General features: G+C 36.5%; 1 protein-coding gene across 1 annotated transcript in view; it reads left to right on the top strand.

The window, feature by feature from the left end:
• The window catches only part of ABCE1 (ATP binding cassette subfamily E member 1), a 30,754-nt gene that overhangs the window by 1,034 nt on the left and 8,079 nt on the right, over positions 1-21,641 (top strand). The window contains exons 2-11 of the mRNA XM_068989534.1: positions 5,502-5,635; positions 8,096-8,181; positions 10,489-10,586; positions 11,595-11,712; positions 12,074-12,211; positions 12,374-12,443; positions 12,654-12,750; positions 13,603-13,692; positions 18,094-18,215; positions 21,212-21,433. Coding sequence (XP_068845635.1) covers positions 5,533-5,635; positions 8,096-8,181; positions 10,489-10,586; positions 11,595-11,712; positions 12,074-12,211; positions 12,374-12,443; positions 12,654-12,750; positions 13,603-13,692; positions 18,094-18,215; positions 21,212-21,433 — 1,144 coding nt within the window. The 5' untranslated portion in view covers positions 5,502-5,532. The remainder of the gene's footprint in view (positions 1-5,501; positions 5,636-8,095; positions 8,182-10,488; positions 10,587-11,594; positions 11,713-12,073; positions 12,212-12,373; positions 12,444-12,653; positions 12,751-13,602; positions 13,693-18,093; positions 18,216-21,211; positions 21,434-21,641) is intronic.

The following is a 21,641-nucleotide window of genomic DNA, read 5'->3' as shown; positions in this document are numbered from 1 at the left end:
TCCCTGGTTCTGAGAATATGCATTCTATACCAGCTACTTGACGATAATGCTTCGTTTTTGTCAGTATTAACCGAGGGCTCTTGTCTTATCTGAACCAAAAAGTGTTGTTTATTTTTGTTTTAGTTAAAATCCTTGTTCCCCCTGTAAAAAAATATTTTTAGGAAGAATATTTAATGTAATTGCTGGTATGGGGCAAGGATAAAGTTATATTAATTTAGCGTCCCTTCTAATTGTCTTCAGTTTAAGACTCTGAAATCAGAGTTGTGCACCACTCCCGACTTACACGTTTTATAAATTTAATAACCTGCAATAGCATAGAATTTTATAATATTTCACATGACATAAGCATCATTCGTTTTCATATGCTTTCACAGGGTGTTAAAATAATTTTGGTTTTAGACTACAAAGTGAAAAGTCGCTCAGTCCTGTCCGATTCCGTGGGCTGGTTCTTGAGGCCAGACTGGAGTGGGTAGCTTTTTCCATTCTCTAGCGGATCTTCCCAACCCTGGAATCGAACCAGGGTCTCCTGCATTGCAGGTGGATCCTTTACCAGCTGAGCTATCGGGAAAACTCCTGGGACTTCCTTGGTGGTCCAGTGGTTAAGACTTTGCTTCCCTGGTGGCTCAGACGGTAAAGCAGATGGATGATTCAATCCCTGAGTCAGGAAGATCCCCTGGAGAAGGAAATGGCAACCCACTCCAGTACTCCTGCCTGGGGAATCTCATGGACGGAGGAGCCTGATAGACTACAATCCATGGGATTGCAAAGAGTTGGACATGACTGTTCGACTTAAGTTTCTTTAGACTACAAATGCTTTCCATAAATGTCTCACTTCCTTTTTTCCTTTCAGCTGGAAGGATGATAGAGGTCATTGTTTAAGTACCTGTTTTCAACAGTTTGTTTTCAGATTTGAGATAGCTTCAGATCCCTGTTTGTTCCTAGGAGTCTGTAACTACAGTCTTCCTCTCCAAGCTTTCCTGTACTGTAGCTTTCTCACTGAAAAAGAAAGGAGGGGATCCTTCTTCCCAGTTCTTGAAACTTACATAGAAATTTAATTAACAATAGTGTCTACACTTTGCTCTGTTAATTAACAGTTCTACAAAGAATCTGTATTCATTTTTCTTAACTGCATTATAATTTATCATTTTAAAATATAAATCAGCTTATTAACCATCTCTGCTGCTGCTAAGTCACTTCAGTCGTGTCTGACTCTGTGTGACTCCATAGACGGCAGCCCACCGGGCTCCCCCATCCCTGGGATTCTCCAGGCAAGAACACTGGAGTGGGGTGCCATTGCCTTCTCCAGTGCATGAAAGTGAAAAGTGCAAGTGATGTCGCTCAGTCTTGTCCGACTCTTAGCGACCCCATGGACTGCAGCCCACCAGGCTCCTCCATCCATGGCATTTTCCAGGCAAGAGTACAGGAGTGGGGTGCCATTGCCTTCTCCATTAACCATCTCTAGTATGTTTTATTTTATAAAAATCATCTTCTACAGTCATTTGGTTTTTTAAATGGTTTGAAATAGCAGTTAAAACAATTTGGTAGTTTGGCAGAAATAAACCTTATTGTAAACAGTTTCATTGATAAATCAATGAAGATTTATCCCCTGCAGGGGAATTCATCATGCTCATTCACCATAATTTGTATGATCTCTAGTTTTATTATTTTTAATAGCTGAAGAATCTTCAGTCTCTTGGGAGTTGTCTCTTCTAGAATGATAGGTTTTTTGGTAGCAGTTCGTAAATCACTTACTTTCTTATGCTGATCTTTAGATGAGTTTCTAAAAGTTATAAAGAGGTAAAGTGAACCTATCCATTAATGTAACTCTATTACATACGATATTTGTCTCATTTTGGGTGATTTTTAAAAATAATATACTTTAGTGTTTAACTGTCACTATAATGTATTGGTAACTTGCAAAGACTCCTAAAGTTGTTATAACCTGTAGGAAATTTATTTACTATATTTAAATTCATTTTCACATTTCATTCAATAGAAATGTTTGCTTTCCTACTACGTAGACACTGGGCCAGCCACTGAAATGAACAAACAAAATTCCAGCACTCGTGATGGGGTACTTTGTAGTTGGCGAGGGAAAAATATTGTCTGTGTGTGTGTAGAGAGAGAATACATAAATGCATATACACACACAGTAAATTGTCGTGTCAGACTCTTTGCGACCCCATGGACTATACACGGGGATTTCTCTAGGCCAGAATGCTGGGGTGGGTAGCCTTTCCCTTTTCCAGGGGATCTTCCCAACCCAAGGATCTAACCCAGGTCTTCCTCATTGCAGGGATTCTTTACCAGCTGAGCTACAAGGGAAACCCAGGAATACTGGAGAGGGTAGCCTATCCCTTCTCCAGCAAATCTTCCTAATCCAGGAATCAAACCAAGGTCTCCTGCAATGCAGGCAGTTTCTTTACCAACTGAGCTATGAGGAAAACCCTATATATATCGTATACGTACATGTATATGAAATATATACTATGTAATATAGTAGAAAGAGCTAAGAAGAAGAAGAAAACAAGGCAGTTTCATAGCTAGAGAAGACTCACTGAGAATCAACATTAAAGACTTGAAGGAGTGAGCCACTAGTGGGAGTAGCATTACCCGCAAAGGGAGCAGAAAATGCTAAGACCCTGAAGCAAATACCGGCGACCATTTGCTTTAGTCATGTAAAATGCAGTGATGACCTGACAGGCTGTTAGAAATGATGGACACTAATGTCTGCAGTGGATTCCGCAGAAAATACCTAGAGAAATGTGAACTCTTTTACATCTGAGTGTAGGCAGTTCGTTTCCGTCTGAGGTTATTGACATTTCTCCTGGCAGTCTTGGTGGAGAAATGAAGCAGTGGGGGAGGGTGGGGTCAGGTAATGAAGTGTTTGAATGCTGGGAATAAGCTGGTGGAAAGACTGAATAATTGATGATGTTACAGACAGGAAAAAATTGTTGTAACCTTTTCCTTGGTGGATGGATATCTTTTAGTTTGCAAAGGGACTTAGCTATGGAAATACATATAGTGTGATGGCTAATTGGCATAAAGGTTCACTTGAGATAATACTAGTCAGCATGGCTTTATTTTTTCTCTTGCCATCTGTGTGCAGGTGAAGAGTTGAATTTAACCAGAATTATAGATAAGGGTGTAAGTGACAATTTTAGGTGGGTACAGAAGAAATCGAAGATACAAAGGGATGAAGGACAGTGGAAATTTAATAGAATCTAGAGACAGTTACTGGAGAAGGCACTGCCAACCCACTCCAGTACTCTTGTCTGGAAAATCCCGTGGACAGAGAAGCCTGGTAGGCTGCAGTCCATGGGGTCACTAAGAGTTGGACATGACTGAGCGACTTCCCTTTCACTTTTCACTTTCATGCATTGGAGAAGGCAATGGCAACCCACTCCAGTATCCTTGCCTGGAGAATCCCAGGGACGGGGGAGCCTGATGGGCTGCCGTCTATGGGGTCGCACAGAGTCGGACACGACTGAAGCAACTTAGCAGCAGCAGCAGCAAAGACAGTTACAGGTCTGAGGAGTGAGGGGAGTTCAAAGGGTTGTTGGATTGTTGTATATGTGAGTGGTGAAGTGAAAAGATAGAAATGGTGGTTGGAGAATGGTGTATTTGAAAGGTCGGTTATAGAAAAATGCAGTTATTCAAAATGATGAGGTAAAGGATTTGGCCAAAGGAAGAAGGGCTAGGTAGGGTAGGGTAAAAGACAAGCTCACTAGAGGAAAGTGGTTAATAAACTGAGAGGACAGGCTATTAATAGAAGGATCATCTATGAACATATTGAAATCACCAAGTATTATGACAAGAGTTGGTAAAGAGTAAACATTAGCCAAGGGCTGGAGTCTTCAAAGGATATGAGGGACTGATATGGTTGGAAATGACTAAAGCAGATGGATGACCTAAGAAGCAAAAGCTGGCTGTTTTTAATGAGAAGGGAGAGATAATAATTGTCTAGGAGCAGCACTAAGAGCAACATCTCTTAGTCCTCTCCAAACCTAACGATATTGAAGGGATGTGTGAAAGACTGGAGAGTAATATAAGAGGAAGCTTTCAGTCAAGAAAAATCTGGATGGGGGTTCATAGTCATGATAGAAAAAGCCAGCAGAATGTCTTTGTTGATCAATAATCTATTGGCTTGAGGTTCTTTCATTACATATTCGAATAAACTGGAGTAGAAAGGCGCTTTTTGGAATTACTTTGATCACATTCTAAGAAAATTAATTTCTATCACTAAGCCCAGTATATAGAAGATTATGCTAACTTTGACCTCAGCTCTGTAATTTATGGTGCTGTTAAATATCAAGACTTTAAAAGCTCCAAAATTATATACGTATAGTTAATGGCACCCCACTCCAGCACTCTTGTGGAAAATCCCATGGACGGAGGAGCTTGGTAGTCTGTAACCCATGGGATCACGAAGAGTCGGAAACAACTGAGCGACTAAGCTTTCAAACTTTCAGCTACTTGGTTATTTGGTCTCTCTTTTGTGTGTGTGTGGATCAGTTTTAAAGTCTTTATTGAATTTGTTACTGTATTGCTTCTGTCTTATGTTTTGGTTTTTTGGCTGCAAGGCATATTGGAATCTTAGCTCTCCGACCAAGGATCAACTCTCACCCCCTTATGCTGGAAGGCAAAATCCTAACCTCTGGACCTCCAGGGAAGTCCCCGGTCTCCTTTTCATATCAGCGCAGTTAACATAAAATTCATCTTGACCATATTTTCAGTTCTCAGCGAAAGCAGTTTTTACTTTTTTTTCCAATTGACCAACATAATGGTTAAACCCTTAATAATTGCCACTTCCATCAGTAGTATCATAGTCAGATAAGACATGAAGTGATGATTAGTTTGAGGGAGGAAGTAAACATCTTTATCATATGTATGTTTCATGTCAAGTCTTTCTGTTCTATTTTATTGGTCAGTATTCATCCACTGGTATCTGCATTAATTACTTAGGCCTTATATCAATTTTTTCCATATGTCAAGTATAGGTTCCCCTGACCCCTTACTCTTCCCATTTTCCTGGCTATTACTACTTTTTGCATAAGAGCTTTAGATTTTATTTGTCTGATTCAGTTTTTTCCCTTTGAGATTGAATTAAATGTATAAATTCAGGGAAGATTGAAAACTATGATATTGACTGTTCTCTTTTGTGAAAATTGAGACAGCATACCATTCTATTTGTTCAGGTCTTTTGTCTTTCAGTGGTAATTTTGAGTTTCATCACATTTGTATATACTGTTGAGAGTAGTATTTTTTTCCTTCTTCATATAAATTTTCTGATTAATGATATATAAGTAAAATTTTGTTTTTCCAGACATAACAAGTTATTTTACTGCTTTCACTAGTTTGTTTGTTTTTTTAATTAGTTCCAGGTATTACTATCTGAAATAGTGATATCTCCTCCTCTCAAACTTTTTATACCTGTGACTTACTTATCTTAATAAACTGCATTGACTATGCCATAATTTTGTTAATCTTTTCTTTAATAGAGGAACTGGATAGTCTTACTTCTTTAGAATCATGGCGGATAAATTAACAAGAATTGCTATTGTCAACCATGACAAATGTAAACCTAAGAAATGTCGGCAGGAGTGCAAGAAGAGTTGCCCTGTGGTTCGAATGGGTAAGCTGTTTTGTGGATCATTTAAGGATAAGAGAAAGTTTTAAAAGAATGCATTATCATCATGGTTCTCTAGGCTTTAGTGTACACTTTTCACCCCTGTTGGTTTCTTTAAAATGTAAAAATAAGACCAGATTTTATTCTAAATTTCTTTAAATACTTTGTGACTAAATGATCCTGTTTAAGCTCAGTTCAGTCGCTCAGTGGTGTCCGACTCTTTGCGACCCCATGAACCACGCACAGCACGCCAGGCCTCCCTGTCCATCACCAACTCCTGGAGTTCACCCAAACCCATGTCCATCGAGTCGGTGATGCCATCCAGCCATCTCATCCTCTGTCGTCCCCTCCTCCTCCTGCCCCCAATCCCTCCCAGCATCAGGGTCTTTTCAAATGAATCACCCCTTTGCATCATGTGGCCAAACTATTGGAGTTCAGCTTCAACATCAGTCCTTTCAGTGAACACCCAGGACCGATCTCCTTTTAGGATGGACTGGTTGGATCTCCTTGCAGTCCAGGGGACTCTCAAGAGTCTTCTCCAACACCACAGTTCAAAAGCATCAATTCTTCAGTGCTCAGCTTTCTTTATAGTCCAACTGTCACATACATACATGACCACTGGAAAAATCATAGCTTTGATTAGACAGACCTTTGTTAACAAAATAATGTCTCTGCTTTTTAATATGCTGTCTAGGTTGTCATAATTTTCCTTTCAGGGAGTAAGCATCTATTAATTGCATGGCTGCAATCACCATCTGCAGTGACTTTGGAGCTCAGAAAAATAAAGTCAGCCACTGTTTCCCCATCTATTTGCCATGAAGTGATGGAACCTCTTGCTGTGATCTTAGTTTTCTGAATGTTGAGCTTTAAGACAACTTTTTCACTCTCCTCTTTCACTTTCATCAAGAGGCTCTTTAGTTCTCCTTCACTTTCTGCCATAAGGGTGGTGTCATCTGCATATCTGAGGTGATTGATATTTCTCCCGGCAATCTTGATTCCAGCTTGTGCTTCTTCCAGTCCAGCGTTTCTCATGATGTACTCTGCATAGAAGTTAAATAAGCAGGGTGACAATATACAGCCTTGACGTACTCCTTTTCCTATTTGGAACCAGTCTGTTGTTCCATGTCAAGTTCTAACTGTTGCTTCCTGACCTGCACACAGGTTTCTTAAGAGGCAGGTCAGGTGGTCTGGTATTCCCATCTCTTTCAGAATTTTCCACATTTTGTTGTGATCCACACAGTCAAAGTCTTTGGCATAGTCAATAAAGCAGAAATAGATGTTTTTCTGGAACTCTCTTGCTTTCTCAGTGATCCAGCGGATGTTGGCAATTTGATCTCTGGCTCCTCTGCCTTTTCTAAAACCAGTTTGAACATCTGAAGTTCACAGTTCACATATTGTTTAAGTTCATTGACTGTAAAATCAAACCAGTGTTCAAATTAGTGAGAGTCTTACATTTCTGCAAAATCCTATAGTTACTTTAAGTCATGAAGAAAGATCTACCAAGATGTTTGTGTTTGATAATATTCTTTTAAAAAACAGCTTAGTATGAATGACTGTTCATGAGCTTTTGCTACATTTTCAAGATTAAATAAATTCTCAAAAACTCAGAATTGGTAGTCTTTAAAAGCTATGCTAAATAATTGTTACTTTAAATATGCTAGTGAGAAATAAACTTACTAAATCTTAAAAGAAACTTTAGATGTCATGTCTTACAGTCTACTGTGCTATTCAGAAATGCCATTATTGATATTCTTAATGCTAAATTTAATTTAGTCTGTGTATTAGATGCGTGTCTTTGGGGAGCTTTCCTGATCTAGCTAATGTATTTCATTCTCCTGTCAGGTGTATAATACCATTGTCAAGGCATATTTGGTGGATTAAATATTCAGGTTAGTCAACTTTTAAGATCAGAAATAGCAACCCCTAGGACTTCCCTGGTGGTCCAGTGGCTAAGACTACATGCTCCCAATGCAGGGGGCCATGATTTGAACCCTGGTCAAGAAACTAGATCCCACGTGCCACAGCTAAGATCCAGCACAGCCAAATAAAAAATAAGTAAATATTAAAAAAATAAAGAAGAAATGGCAATCCACTCCAGTATTCTTGCCTGGAAAATGCCATGGATGGAGTCTGGAGGGCTACAGTCCATGGGGTCACAAAGAGTTGGACATGACTTAGTGACCCAATAACAACAAATACTTTAACCAGCATCTTCTTGCAGTAAATTAAAATAAGCATATTAGTCACCTCTGTCTTACATGATGAATATTCATATAAGTAAATAAGTCGAGCAGTCTATCCATACAAAGCACTGATTTAAGGTATTATCTCAAATGTATTTCTTTTTGTGATCTTTGAAAATTTGATTCTGTATGGAAATTTGGAACCAGAATTGCTGAAATAACAGTGTTGTCAGAAAATTAGACTATCAGAAGAAATGACTTAATTCTGTCTTTTCCTTTGCAGGAAAATTATGCATAGAGGTTACCGCCCAGAGCAAAATAGCCTGGATTTCTGAAACTCTTTGTATTGGCTGTGGTATTTGTATTAAAGTAAGTGATATTATTTATTGTATTAAATTATAACTTAAAAATGAAATCTAAAAATTCTGAATACATTATAACTGTTTGTAAAGACCCAAGTATGAAACAGTGAAAAAATCATACAAATTTAGAAAAATGGTTTTCTTATATTAGTAATATTATTGCAATTTCAATTAATTAAGCCACCCCATTTAAACGTTATCCTTTAAAAAAATAAAAGTTATCCTTGCTGTATGCAATTTTGTAAAGCCATTTCCAACCAAAATTAATTTCTCTTTTTCACCCTCTTATGAGAAGAACATTCTCCAGATCTTTACCAGAACTTTTTGGAAATATAAAGACAAAAAATATGAGTCATATTATATATTATTTTTTTCAAATCTGTTTAATTTTAAATTCACACTTTTAAATAAAAATGGACACAGCCAAAAACTTTTCTTAGTTTAACCTAATCCTGAAGTGCTGCTTTTGCTGTATTCTTTTATTGTTGAATTTATCCCAATAGTGTAATTTTTCAAAATGCTTCAGTTTTTGTTATATTGAATAGTTTGATTAGGGCTTTTTTTCAAGAGTGATGGGTTTCCAACTTTGGTTCTAAAAGATACTTAGGAGCCAGAGTATAAAGGTCTTAAATTAGTTATTTTTTATTTGCACATAATGTATTTTAGAAAGGATCTTTCCTGGAATATGGCTACCACCTATTATTTTTTCTAATTAGGCTCAAGTATATTTTAAATTGGTTTCTAAATTTTCAGGTAAGTATGCAGAAGTACCAAGCTTGGTACCTGAAAGCGTTTTTTCTTCTTTTAATAATATTTTTTGCCTGCCAATGTTGTGGGTGCTGGAAATCTTTTTTTGAACACTGTATTTGATTTGATTTTCTTTCTTGGCTACTAGAGCATATTGAGATTCCAGAATTTGGGTATGTACTCCATGGCAGAAAAGATACTGATGTAATGAATCTCTTTGGGGAGAAGGGTAGTGTATACTTCCTGAACACTTAGGATACTTGTAATGCAGCATGTATATGAACAACATGGATATTTTTTCTTTGAAGATTAAGAGAAGTTTAAATTACTTGAAGCCTATAAGCATTTTATGTACATTGATGGAATAATAGAGAAGTCTGTAAATGGCAGTAACTCCATTTGTTTAAAAAAAAAAATCTTGCTTAAGGAATTAATACTCTTTGTTAGAGGTTGATTATTTTGCTTGAAAATAAGAGTTTTGTTTTTTAAACTTCTGTGTTCTTATAACTTAGAAAATGGGAATTCACTGAAATCTTTGTATATAGACTTTTGAATTAGTTCCTTAAGCTCATTGAACAGTTCTATCAAACAGATTTCTAATCTGCATTTATACATTTTGCTTGTATCCTTTTGGTTTTATTTGTACTTTCTAGCCACATTACCACTCTTAAATCACCTTCCAATTTTTACCATTCTTATTCCTTGGGCATTTATCTTACTGACAGTCACCATTTGAATAAGTTTTTCTATGAATAAATGTTTTTCTTTTTATGTGAATTTACTCACTTGGAATATGAATATCTTTTTCATGTGGGATGGTTAAAAATCACAATGGAAAGACATTAGTCCTTGCTCTGTTGCAGATACTATGCTCTGTTGAGACGTAAATAGACCAAGAAAAGTACAAACTTAAAGGACTTTACAAAGTTGAAAAGGAAGCATACAGAAGACAGGAAGAAGGAAATAAAGGGAGGACATTTCTCATTGACTGTGTATGAAATTGTACGCTCAATAGAAAGAAAAGAAAGATAGCACCAAGTCGTATCCGACTCTTGCCATCCCATGAGCTGTGGAGCCTGCCAGGCTCATCTGTCCATGGGATTCTCCAGGCAAGAATACTGGAGTAGGTTGTCATTTCCTTCTCCAGGGGAACTTCCTGACCCAGGAATTGAACCCAGGTCTCCAGCATTGCAGACAGAAGCATTACTGGCTGAGCTACACCAGATAATCAAGTTTTATCTTGCTCTTAACCTTCTTTTATCTAATAATAATTTTTTTTAAACGCAAAAATCTATCTCCAGGTCTGTAAGGTTTTTCACTAAGTGTTAAACAGATTAAATCTCCAGCATTTTGCCAGTTACTAAGGGGAATACAGATTTATTAATTACAATTCTTGCCTTTGAGTAACTTAACTTTTTTAAGAAAAGGAAGTAAAACAGTACTTAACGTCTGTGTGAAACTCCCACATTTGGAAAATTAATTGTAAAAACTTCTTAATCTGTTCATTTTAGTCATGCATATGTTTCTAAAAATTAACGGAAACTTAATTCTTTATTTTAAATAACAGAAATGCCCCTTTGGCGCCTTATCAATTGTCAACTTACCAAGCAACTTGGAAAAAGAAACAACACACCGATATTGTGCCAATGCCTTCAAACTTCACAGGTATATTTCCAAGTCAACATTCTTCTTTACTTCAGTCAAGAGTAAAATACATTTGAAATTTTCAGAGAAATAAAAAAATGGAAAAAAAGTGGTAATAACTTTAGCATCCACTAAAGCAAAATATAATATTATAACATCATGCAGAATAGCATTGTATATGTCAGTGGTTCATTCAGGCTGACATTAAAATTACCTGAGAGTCTTTTTAAAAGTACTCATGCCCAGGTAATTTCAACCCAGTTGAATTAGTCTTATCTCTGGATGTATATTCTGGACGTTCGTAAGCTGAAAAGGCTCCCAGGTGATTCTAGTATACAGCTGGGGTGAGAATCATTGTTGTTATAAAATCCTTCTCCCCAAAATAATTTTTAAGGGACCTTGTGTTGATTTTATTTATCTATTAATCTCATGATCTACAGAGAATATTACTCTGAGCTTCAACATATACTGTTATTGACATTCTTTGAGGTTTTTAATCTGCTGAACACTAATATTTTGAATCTGGGAGTCTAGATTTAACTAATAAAAAGGTATTTCTCAACCTGCCAGCTTTAAGGGGCCCTACTGCAGCAGGGAGTATGAAGTGGAATATTTCTGGTTCATGTGGCACTTCTCTCCTTGTAAGTAAATGGCAGGCCAAAAAAAAGAAAGAAGGAAAAAGACTGTGAGGTTGCACCTGCTCTGCAGTTTTGTACCAAAGCATTTTATTGTACATTAAAACTGAGCCTTATATGTAAAGAAAAATTGTTACTTTAGACTTTGAGTGAAAGTTGAATAGATAAAATTTGGAGTAATATTGGTCATGGATGCATTTCTAACAATTAACAGTTAATCTTGGCTGACGTTTTTGTTTTTCCCTAATAGCCAATAATATCTGACATATTTCTCTTTTGGCTTATTAATGAATGTGTGTGGAGTGCAAGTGCATCAGAAGACATCGTTCTGGTATTATGTAGTTTTTTCTACCTAAGTCTGAGTTGTTTCATTATTTTTGTACACTTGTGACAGGTTGCCTATTCCTCGTCCGGGTGAAGTTTTGGGATTAGTTGGAACTAATGGTATTGGAAAGTCAACTGCTTTAAAAATTTTAGCAGGAAAGCAAAAGCCAAACCTTGGGAAGTATGATGTATGTATTGCCACCTTATAAAAATGAGTATCTTGGGTCAGTTTTATGAGGCTGTGAAGGAGAGAGTATGTGTGATTTTATTTTTTAATGTTCTTATTTTCAAGATTATTTGTGTAATTAGTGCTGAGAAACTATAAATGAAACTCCTTTTTAGTTAAAAATGTGTTAATGCTACTTAATTGATAATTCTGAGATTTTGTAAACTTATGTTCCTTGATTTGAAAAAAAAAAATCCACCTCTGGTATTATTAGTATGTTAGAAGCAAAAGTATTCTATTTGGATATATGTTCTATTTTGTATAACATTTATCCTCTTTGCAATTGTATTACTAAATTCAGATAACTGTACATACATTTCTAGGATCCACCTGATTGGCAAGAAATTCTGACTTACTTCCGAGGATCTGAATTGCAAAATTACTTTACCAAGATTCTTGAAGATGACCTAAAAGCCATTATCAAACCTCAGTACGTAGACCAGATTCCCAAGGCTGCAAAGGTCAGTTGCTTTTTAGGAGATGTGTAGTGGGTATTACAAATATTGGTGGACATATGAAAGATAAATCAAAGTAAACTTGTTTTACTTTGTGACTCTTCTTAATATTGAAGGGATTAGTATTGAAGGAAAATAATAGTAACTGTTACTGATATATTGTGACAGGGGACAGTGGGGTCTATTTTGGACCGAAAAGATGAAACAAAGACACAAGCAATTGTATGTCAGCAGCTTGGTAAGTGTTTATTTTGTGTATATGTTTTAATAGGCCATGAACTTAACTCTTAAGGACTGATATCTTTATATGGATTACTGAAATAAATGGGAAAATCTCTAGTAATTGTCATACTTTCAGCTGAAATATTCAAATGCAGGATGATTTGCAATGCACATTTTACCCTGAAGAGGTAAAACAGAATAACACTAAAGACAATTCCTCTTATAGACCTAACCCATCTGAAAGAACGCAATGTTGAAGATCTTTCAGGAGGAGAGCTGCAGAGATTCGCCTGCGCTGTCGTCTGCATACAGAAAGCTGATATGTAGGTCACTTTATATTCTTGTAAATCTTATCCTTACTTTAGAGTTTTTATTTATAATGCTGCTAAAAGAGCAGTGGTTTGGGATAAATTGTTAATAATAGAAGGAGTAGTGAATGTTTTAACTTGAGTTCAGATGTTGAAGCAGCTCTGCATCCATCGCCCATTCCCCTGTTACTCCATCAGGGGTAAAAACTTGACAGCTTATGAATTCTAGAGCTTTTTAATGTAAAGTCAGGTATTTTGTGAACTCTCTTTATACATAGGAAGATTATTTTTTTAAGATGTAAGCTCTCCAACCAGGCCGGCAAGGTATTTAATAGTCAAGTGGAACATGAGGTCTTCTAGGTTATCCTAAATCAGGGTGGCGTGCCATGCGAGACACAAATGTAAAGGCGAGTTTCCTTCCTACCTTTTAATGCCTCCCTTTTCCCAGATATTTTTTGCTCTCATCTTTTTCCACACTTCTACTCTGGCATCCAGTGCAGGCTAGTTTTTCTTCGTAAAGTATTCTATAATTCTGTGCAAGGCCCTCCTTTCCAGAAACTGTTTGCTTTAGTGCAACTGACTTCAACCAATAAGGGAAGCACTCTGAATTACTTTGGAATATATCAGAATAGTTTTCTTGAGGAGATAACAGTTTGTAAGTTAGCCTAATCTGTGAGTCTCTCCCCAGACTTGATATGCCGTCCTGCTTTTCATAATTTCTTCCTTCTGCTTCTGAACAGAATACAGAAATTTTTACCGTTATGGGATTTTTGTTGTTAAATCAGAAATATTTCAGTGCTTTAATGTGCAAGATAGAATTATTATCATACTTGCCTTTCATATTATGTTTGCTTTTCTTTTTCATAGTTTCATGTTTGACGAACCCTCTAGTTACCTAGATGTCAAGCAGCGTTTAAAGGCTGCTATTACTATACGATCTCTAATAAATCCAGACAGGTAAGTAAAATTTGCCATATGCCTATGCCATTCTGTTTGAAAAGTTTCACAAGTTTGTAAAGATTGAACACCAGGACCATCCATGTCGTAGATATGTGCATATATTCCATCTTGGTTTTTGAAGCTATCACTTGAACTTAAGCTTCCTCTGTACTGCCATGCCTGTTTCCAGGGAGCCTAAGAACACCCTACAGTGACATACAAGTTTTTGACATATATTTATGGGTTTTCAGGAAGCAGATCCTTAGCTTTTGTCAGATCCTCAAATGGATATGTTGCTTATACACATCATTTAGAACAGAGAAATTCCAGTTGTCCCAGGACTATACTGAGTACAAAAGAGTTCTTAAAAACTTCTTATTAGTCACAACATCATGTATTTATAGAATGCTGTTGTAGTCTGAAGAGTTTTTATATCCGTTATCTCATCTGAGCCTCATTAATCTTATACGTTAGAATCTTTAGATGGTATTACCATATTGCAGATGAGGAAGTTTTCAAAAAATTTAGTTATTTCTAGGTTTTGAATTTATGATACAGTAAGACTGTGGCCAGAACACAGAGTGTTTTTCCTGCATAGCATTTTCTGTTCCTCTCTTTAGTAGTTGATTTCATAATTTCTTTCATAAGAGAAATCCCTGGGGATCAAAAAGCAAACAGAGAACTATAAATTACAGGGGAGAAACAAGGATGGCTTTCCTAAAGGGTTGTGCTTGTCTCTGTAATAAGTCTTGAGCTTTAACAACCATTTGTGGGCAGGTAGCAGGGCCTTCTTTTGAATTGTCACACAAAATGCCAGGACTCTCAAACAACTGCTTTCTCAGCAAAAGAGCAAACATGAGGATGTTAAGGAAACATACTCCTGTCACTCAGTGAGAGCCTTGGGAATGGAGAGATGGTCCCCCTTCATATCTGTTTTTGGACTGGCAGCTCACATGGATATGGAATTGAAATTTATGTAATCAGGGATGTCTAAAACCCTCCATGCTAAGAAAGTAACACAGAGAGTCCTGGAATCGTCAGTTCTATGGTATATAGACGATGCAAATATAAAAACACTCCAGAGACATACGCTCTCAACCCTGGTCACCCAGGGTTTCTACAGGTAAAGACCGAGAGCTTTAAACCCAGGGTTATCAATGATGGAAGAAAACTGTACAAGTGAGTCAGTAAACACAACAAACAGCAGGACTTAGATCGTGAAGAACTGAAAGTAGCATTCTCAGAGACTGTAAGGCAGTATTTCAGACCATTCAAAACATAAAAATTTAAAGCTCTAAGAATATAATAGTACAAAAAAAGTAACAGGTACATGTTTTAAAAACCCAAACAAATCTAGAAATTAAAAATATAGTCATGACATTGAAAACTCACTACAGATTAGACAGGTTAGGACAACAGAAGAGCATCACAAACTTTAAAAGTTGACCTGAGCAAGCTACCAGAGTACAACAGAGAATGAGATGGAAAAACAGGAGGAGATTCAGGGACATGGAGAATAGAATGAGACAGAGAACAGAATGAGAAGATGATTGCATATGTCTTTATAGGCATCTGAAAAAATCAAACTGAAAAGATAATGGCCAGGTATTTTCCAGAATTGAAAAACTTGACTCCTTAGATTCAAGGAACAAATGATTCCTGTACTTACTTTGAAGGAAAACTTAGACTGTCAGTAATAAAGAGACAGTCTCAGTTGAGGTAAATGGTGACCATCATTTTCACTCCATGCATAGGTCAGGGCATTATGATAGGCTCTTTGGGAAATTGTTGCTGTTGTTTAGTCACCAAGTCATGCCCCACTCTTTGCGACCCCATGGACTATACCCGACCAGACTCTTCTGTCTGTGGGATTTCCCAGGTGAGAATACTGGGGTAGGGTACCCATTTCCTTCTCCAGGAGATATTCCTGACCCAGGGATTGAATCCATAGCTTCCTGCATTGGCAGTTAGGTTCTTTACCACTGTGCCACCAGGGCAGAAGCCCCTTTGGGGAATGTAAGAGTATAAAATGCAGTCCCAATATTCAGGGACCTTAGGATCTGGTAAATTAAAGAATACATAAGCAGAGAAATAAAAGGATAATAATTTACAACCAGGTGACATGTATTCATTCAAGTCACTACTTTCTACGTTATGAGAGGGCAGTACATAGTGGTAAAAGGGATAACATACCAGAACAGATTAGATTGACAAAGTGAAGAAAATGATTGTTAGATATTTTCTCAGTTGTGCTGGGTCTTGATTTTATAGGCATAGGGTCAAAATAATCTCTTTGTAGTGATAGACTTGGTAATAAAAAGTTTCAGGAAGTATGTCTGCATTCTGAAATTCTATGATGTATCAAGGCACCCATTCAGTCTTTAATACTGTAAAAAGATTTTGAAGATTGTATCCTTTAGGAAACAACAAGAAATAGAGGATGGATTAGTGAGAGGAACAATAATGCAAGAGGAATATTAAAATCCAACAGATAACCCAAAATTAAGTGTAGGGTATAAATTTTCACAGCATAGATTTCTCATTATGCTGTAGATTATTGTTTGAAACCCTCTGAAAATAGAGTGAGTCTTCTAAATATTTTTTAATAACATTTAGGACTTTTGCATAAGATTCATATGAAAGTAGGGAAAGCAGGAGGTGTGACTTTTTTTTTTTCCTTTTCAAAAGTACATTAAAAACCACTAGATAAAACTATGCTGCCATATACTGGGCCTTGAAGATTTCAGTGGTAAAAAAGCAGAGAACTATTCCAAGTAATGGAACATTGCCAGTAAAGATACCAAGGCAGGATAAGTATTGGGTCATTTGGGTGATTTGCTATTTTCATTGATGCTTAGCACTGTTCAACAGTGGGGGAAAGTTTATTTATTTGCACATTAAGAAGGGTGTTTCTGTTGGAGGTAGAATTTGAGGTGAACCTTAAAGAGTTATATAGGACTTCAACAGATGAGGATTGTAGGCAGGAGACCCATTCGATCATAGACTAGCCCTTAGACACACAGAGATAGAAGAGTAGATTATTCAGGAAACAAAGATCCATTTTTCAGTATATCCTATATACAAATGTAATAAAAGAATGTACAGATACTGTGGTTCAATTCAAGATTTTTTGACTTTACAGTGTTGGGAAGGCAGTACATATCCAGTGGAACTATCCTTCAGCTTTTGGTATTCTCTTGGTTTGTGGTGCTGAGCAGCAGCAGCAAGCCGCAGCTTTCAGTCAGCCACGTGTTGAGAGGACAGACAGCTGGCGCCCTTGCCGCCATTCTGTTGCTCACTTGTAGTGTAGCCTTCAGCACATTACATGTGGCAGTCAACACTGTATTTGAAAATAGGCATTATGTAAGTGTTCTGAACACATGTCAGGTGGGCTAGGCCAAGTTTGATTAGGTTAAGTATGATGGATTTATCAGAGTGTAACTTTATAAATTGAATATCTGTAGTAGCTATAGTTTTGGAAGGTCTTAAAAGAAGGTCTGAGGATGTTAAAATTTGTTCCATCTGGAACTAAGAGCCTTATCTGGGGCCCTGAAGAAAAAAATGAGATTTGTTAAAAGCATATAGCAATATTAAATAGAAATATGACACCCTGAATTAAAAATCTTGATAGAGAAAGAAAACAATGAATTAGACATGCTTGACAATTTAAACAGTATATCATTGTGAATCAAATTGAGTCAGTTCTTATGGGAGTAATGATTTCATTAAATGATTAAATGATCTCATTAAAATAAAAATATGGCTGGTTTTTGTACAGAAAGCTGATAAATTGGAATTTGATGTCTGCAGGTCATTGCTTTTTGAAAATCTTAAACTGAGTTGACTAGGAATGAAATACTGCATAAAAGCTTTATGACTATTATTTATTTACCTGACAGTTTCTACTAGAAGTACTTTTTTTCTTACTAAAAAGTCATCTCCTGTTCTATCTCATTTATTAAGTGCTCCAGTACCCACACTAACCTGTTTCCTTCCTTTCATTAGGTTTTTATCACCTGTAAAACATTTTGCTACATAGTCTTTTTGGTATTGTTTCATATCAATTCCTAGTCTGTGCAGCTAATATTGAAAGTTCTCAGATTGAGGATTATGTCATATTCTCTCTGCATCCCCTACTACAACTGTATTGCAACTAGTGTGGGATAGGACAAGTAGAAGGGTTTAATACATAAATTGAATAGCATAGTAAACAGTTTAGGTCTATTATAATTATATTTCTGCTTTGTAAAGTTTAAAAATGCCTTTAAACATTTTTAGTTAAACATTTAGTAAAAAATGCTTTTTTATTAGCAAAACATTTATTTCTTATATTCATAAACTTTCATGTTAACCTTTTTCTTTTAGTTTAGGAAAACAATTTGAAATATGAACATTGATTTAATCTATATTGATTTTCAGATATATCATTGTGGTGGAGCATGATCTAAGTGTATTAGACTATCTCTCTGACTTCATCTGCTGTTTATATGGCGTACCAAGTGCTTATGGTGTTGTCACTATGCCTTTTAGTGTAAGAGAAGGTAACTTGAAAAACTTTTCCCAATGCTCTTTCACATTAATGCTTAGAAAATGTATTGTTGATACTAAGTAAAGCGTTGCTGTCATATTACTTATCCAAAACTCTGGCCTTATTAAATTTAATCTCACAATAGAATATAAATATATAAGGTTCTATATGCCAGTTGTTAAACATAACCTATTTCTTTTTGGAGAAGTTTTTGTTGTGGCTGAAAATATTCTATCAGTTTCACTATTTATTTGCTATACTAAAATGTTCTTTTATATTTTAGCCTCTGTAGCATCCCTGTATTATTAGTCATCTTCAACTTTATCTTTGATAGGCAAGTACCAGTGGGAAAACTCTTGAAATTCATTTAGTGCTCAAATTGTTTTCATGTTTCAAATTTATCTTTAATCTGGAGCCTAAGTTTGTGGAACTAAGGTTATCCAAAAGTCTAATAAAATAGTTAAATATATTATAGTCTGGTGAGTGACTAAAATTCTAATACAACAGCTCAGTATGTGTATTTTCACTTATTCCTACTACTTGCAGGAAAGAGGGACTAGGGACTGTCTCTCTGTTCCATGTGTTTTCCCTACCTAAGCAAGTTGCTGCTGCTGCTAAGTCGCTTCAGTTGTGTCCGACTCTGCGACCCCATAGACGGGAGCCCACCAGGCTCCCCCATCCCTGGGATTCTCCAGGCAATAATACTGGAGTGGGTTGCCATTTCTTTCTCCAGTGCATGAAAGTGAAAGTGAAGTCGCTCAGTCGTGTCCGACTCTTAGCGACCCCATGGACTGCAGCCTACCAGGCTCCTCCGTCCATGGGATTTTCCAGGCAAGAGTACTGGAGTGGGGTGCCATTGGGCAAAAGTAAAAACTAGCCTACCACTAAGTGGCTCCTGAAGCAAAATCACTACACTCTCCACCTGGTATGCCTTCTTCCTTTTAATTTCTTTCCTGTTTTCCTTCACCGCTTCCTCACTCCTATTTTTACTTTTTATGTTTCTTCTCTCCAGCTATGCCTTAAACTGATAATCTAGACATGAAAGGTCTCCTTAGTCCATATCTTGAAAATCTGCCATATTCTATAAGAATAATTATTGATGTAGCTTTATAGTTCCCTCAGTTGGACAGGCTTTTCTTTTTTAAAAGCTATAAAAAGGGTGTAAGTAATTTAAGATGTGGGGAAGGACTTACTATCCCTTTTCTACCTGTATATTTGAGATAGATGCTGTCCATCTATTGAGATAATATATTTTAAGAAAAAACTTGTGAGTGTGCCCAGTTTTCTTACCAGTAGTCTTAAGAGATGATTGCAGTAGCAATTACTGTTTTTTTCTCCTCAGTTAGCAACTAATATCAGAGTATCTACTCTCTGCCTAAAGTATTAAGTAGTTCTAGAGTCATATTGATAATAACGACACGGATACATGGCAGTCACTTTTCATAATTTTAGTTAGAGAAAAGTGAAAGTCGCTCAGTCATGTCCGCCTCTTTGCAACCCCATGAACTATATACATACACTGTCCATGAAATTCTGCAGGCCAGAATACTGGAGTGGGTAGTCCTCCCAACCCAGGGATTGAACCCCGGTCTCCCGCATTGTGGGTAGATTCTCTACCAGCTAAGCCACAAGGGAGGACCTGAAGGTGAAAGGCACTCAGTCGTGTCTGCCTCTTTGTGATCCATGGTTGCTAACTCTATATAACTGTATAATAGATGCTTGTCTAAAGCATTTGCTAGGAAATAGTTCCTGGTGAGGTTTTAATGTTCCCTATCCGCTAAAACTATTTAACTAACAAACTGCACTTAATCTTTCTGCTTTCCTTTAATATGCTGAAATTAAAATGTTGTATGTAAAATTCTTTATGAACTATAAAGGAATTTTAGCTTAAACTCATTTTTAAATAGAGAAACATTGCAGTTGGAGTGTATAAAGCTGATGTGTGTTTGTTTTTTTTTTAACAAAGTCACTTCTCTGAGCTTTTGTTTTCTTACCTAATGGATTGGGCAGTTGTACTAAATGGTCACTTAGGTTCCTTTGAGTTTATATTTTTATTTAATGTTTGGTTTTAATTGTTTAACCTCACGTTATTCTTAACGTGAATTCTTAATTCGTAAATGGCTTAAGATCAAAAATGCTAATTTGGGCAGAATAAATGGATCTGTTGATTTGTTCTGTCAGTATATATTTATTGAGCACCTGTGTTCTAGACTGAGAAGACCTAGATTTGGTTCTTAATTGCAAATGAAATGAATAACATCCTAGACTTTCTTTCAAGACCTTCTGAAACTTCAGCTACTGTTCTTCTGTTACACATAGTAAACACAAAAACAGATCTTTTCATTGTTTCCCAAATAACCCGCTTTTCCATTTCTGTGCATCTGCCATTGTGGTTCTTAACAACCTTAGTGTGGAGGGATTTTCATGTACCAGTATGTTAGTTTTTGTTTGGTTATTAAAATCTGTTTAGATTATGTTGTTTGCACAATAAAGCCAAGAAAAGTTCAATGAAGTTCTTAAAAATCTGCAAAGCTAATCTGAAAACAAATGCAGTAAATCCTAAGTTCCGCATATGGTTATGTCTCACATGAAAGTGAATTCCTATAACTTAAATTCTTAACTGTGTTACTTCATTTTATATCACTGTGAAAATATTCCATTTTACTTGTCATTTTTTAAAGAAAAATTACAATTTTTTATTTTAAAATACAGAATAAATGGCATCACAGCCTTTCACATAAAATCTGATGGGAAAAGTCTTATAAAAATCACATAATAATGAAAAGATGTGCTTTGTGTATGTGTGTTTGTATATATAGGCATGTGTGTGTGCATGAATTAAACCTGGTATTAGGTATGTGAAACACCATGTCACACTGCTTGCTATTTAAATCTGTATAGATTACTCACAAGAGAGCCTAGGGTTTGGTTTTTATATAATTTATTGCTGTGGGAAAAGTTTAGTCTTTAACTGATCTTTGCTAATCTATTTCAATAACTTTCCAATAGGCATAAACATTTTTTTGGATGGCTACGTTCCAACAGAAAACTTGAGATTCAGAGATGCATCACTTGTTTTTAAAGTGGCTGAGACAGCAAATGAAGAAGAAGTTAAAAAGATGTGTATGTATAAATATCCTGGAATGAAGAAAAAGATGGGAGAGTTTGAGTTAGCGATTGTAGCTGGAGAGTTTACAGATTCTGAAATCATGGTGATGCTGGGGGAAAATGGTAAGTTTCCCTTATTCTGTGATATTTGAAAGTTGATTCTGTTTATCCTGGTGGCTCAGACGGTAAAGCGTCTGTCTGCAATGCAGGAGACCTGGGTTCGATCCCTGGGTTGGGAAGATCCCCTGGAGAAGGAAATGGCAGCCCATTCCAGTATTCTTGCCTGGAAAATCCCATGGACAGCAGAGCCTGGTAGGCTACTGTCCGTGGG

Source organism: Capricornis sumatraensis, chromosome 17 (assembly GCF_032405125.1).
Source record: "Capricornis sumatraensis isolate serow.1 chromosome 17, serow.2, whole genome shotgun sequence".
Taxonomy (NCBI): Eukaryota; Metazoa; Chordata; class Mammalia; order Artiodactyla; family Bovidae; genus Capricornis; species Capricornis sumatraensis.
Note: the sequence above shows the minus strand (reverse complement) of the source record. Positions and strands in the feature narration are given on the sequence as shown.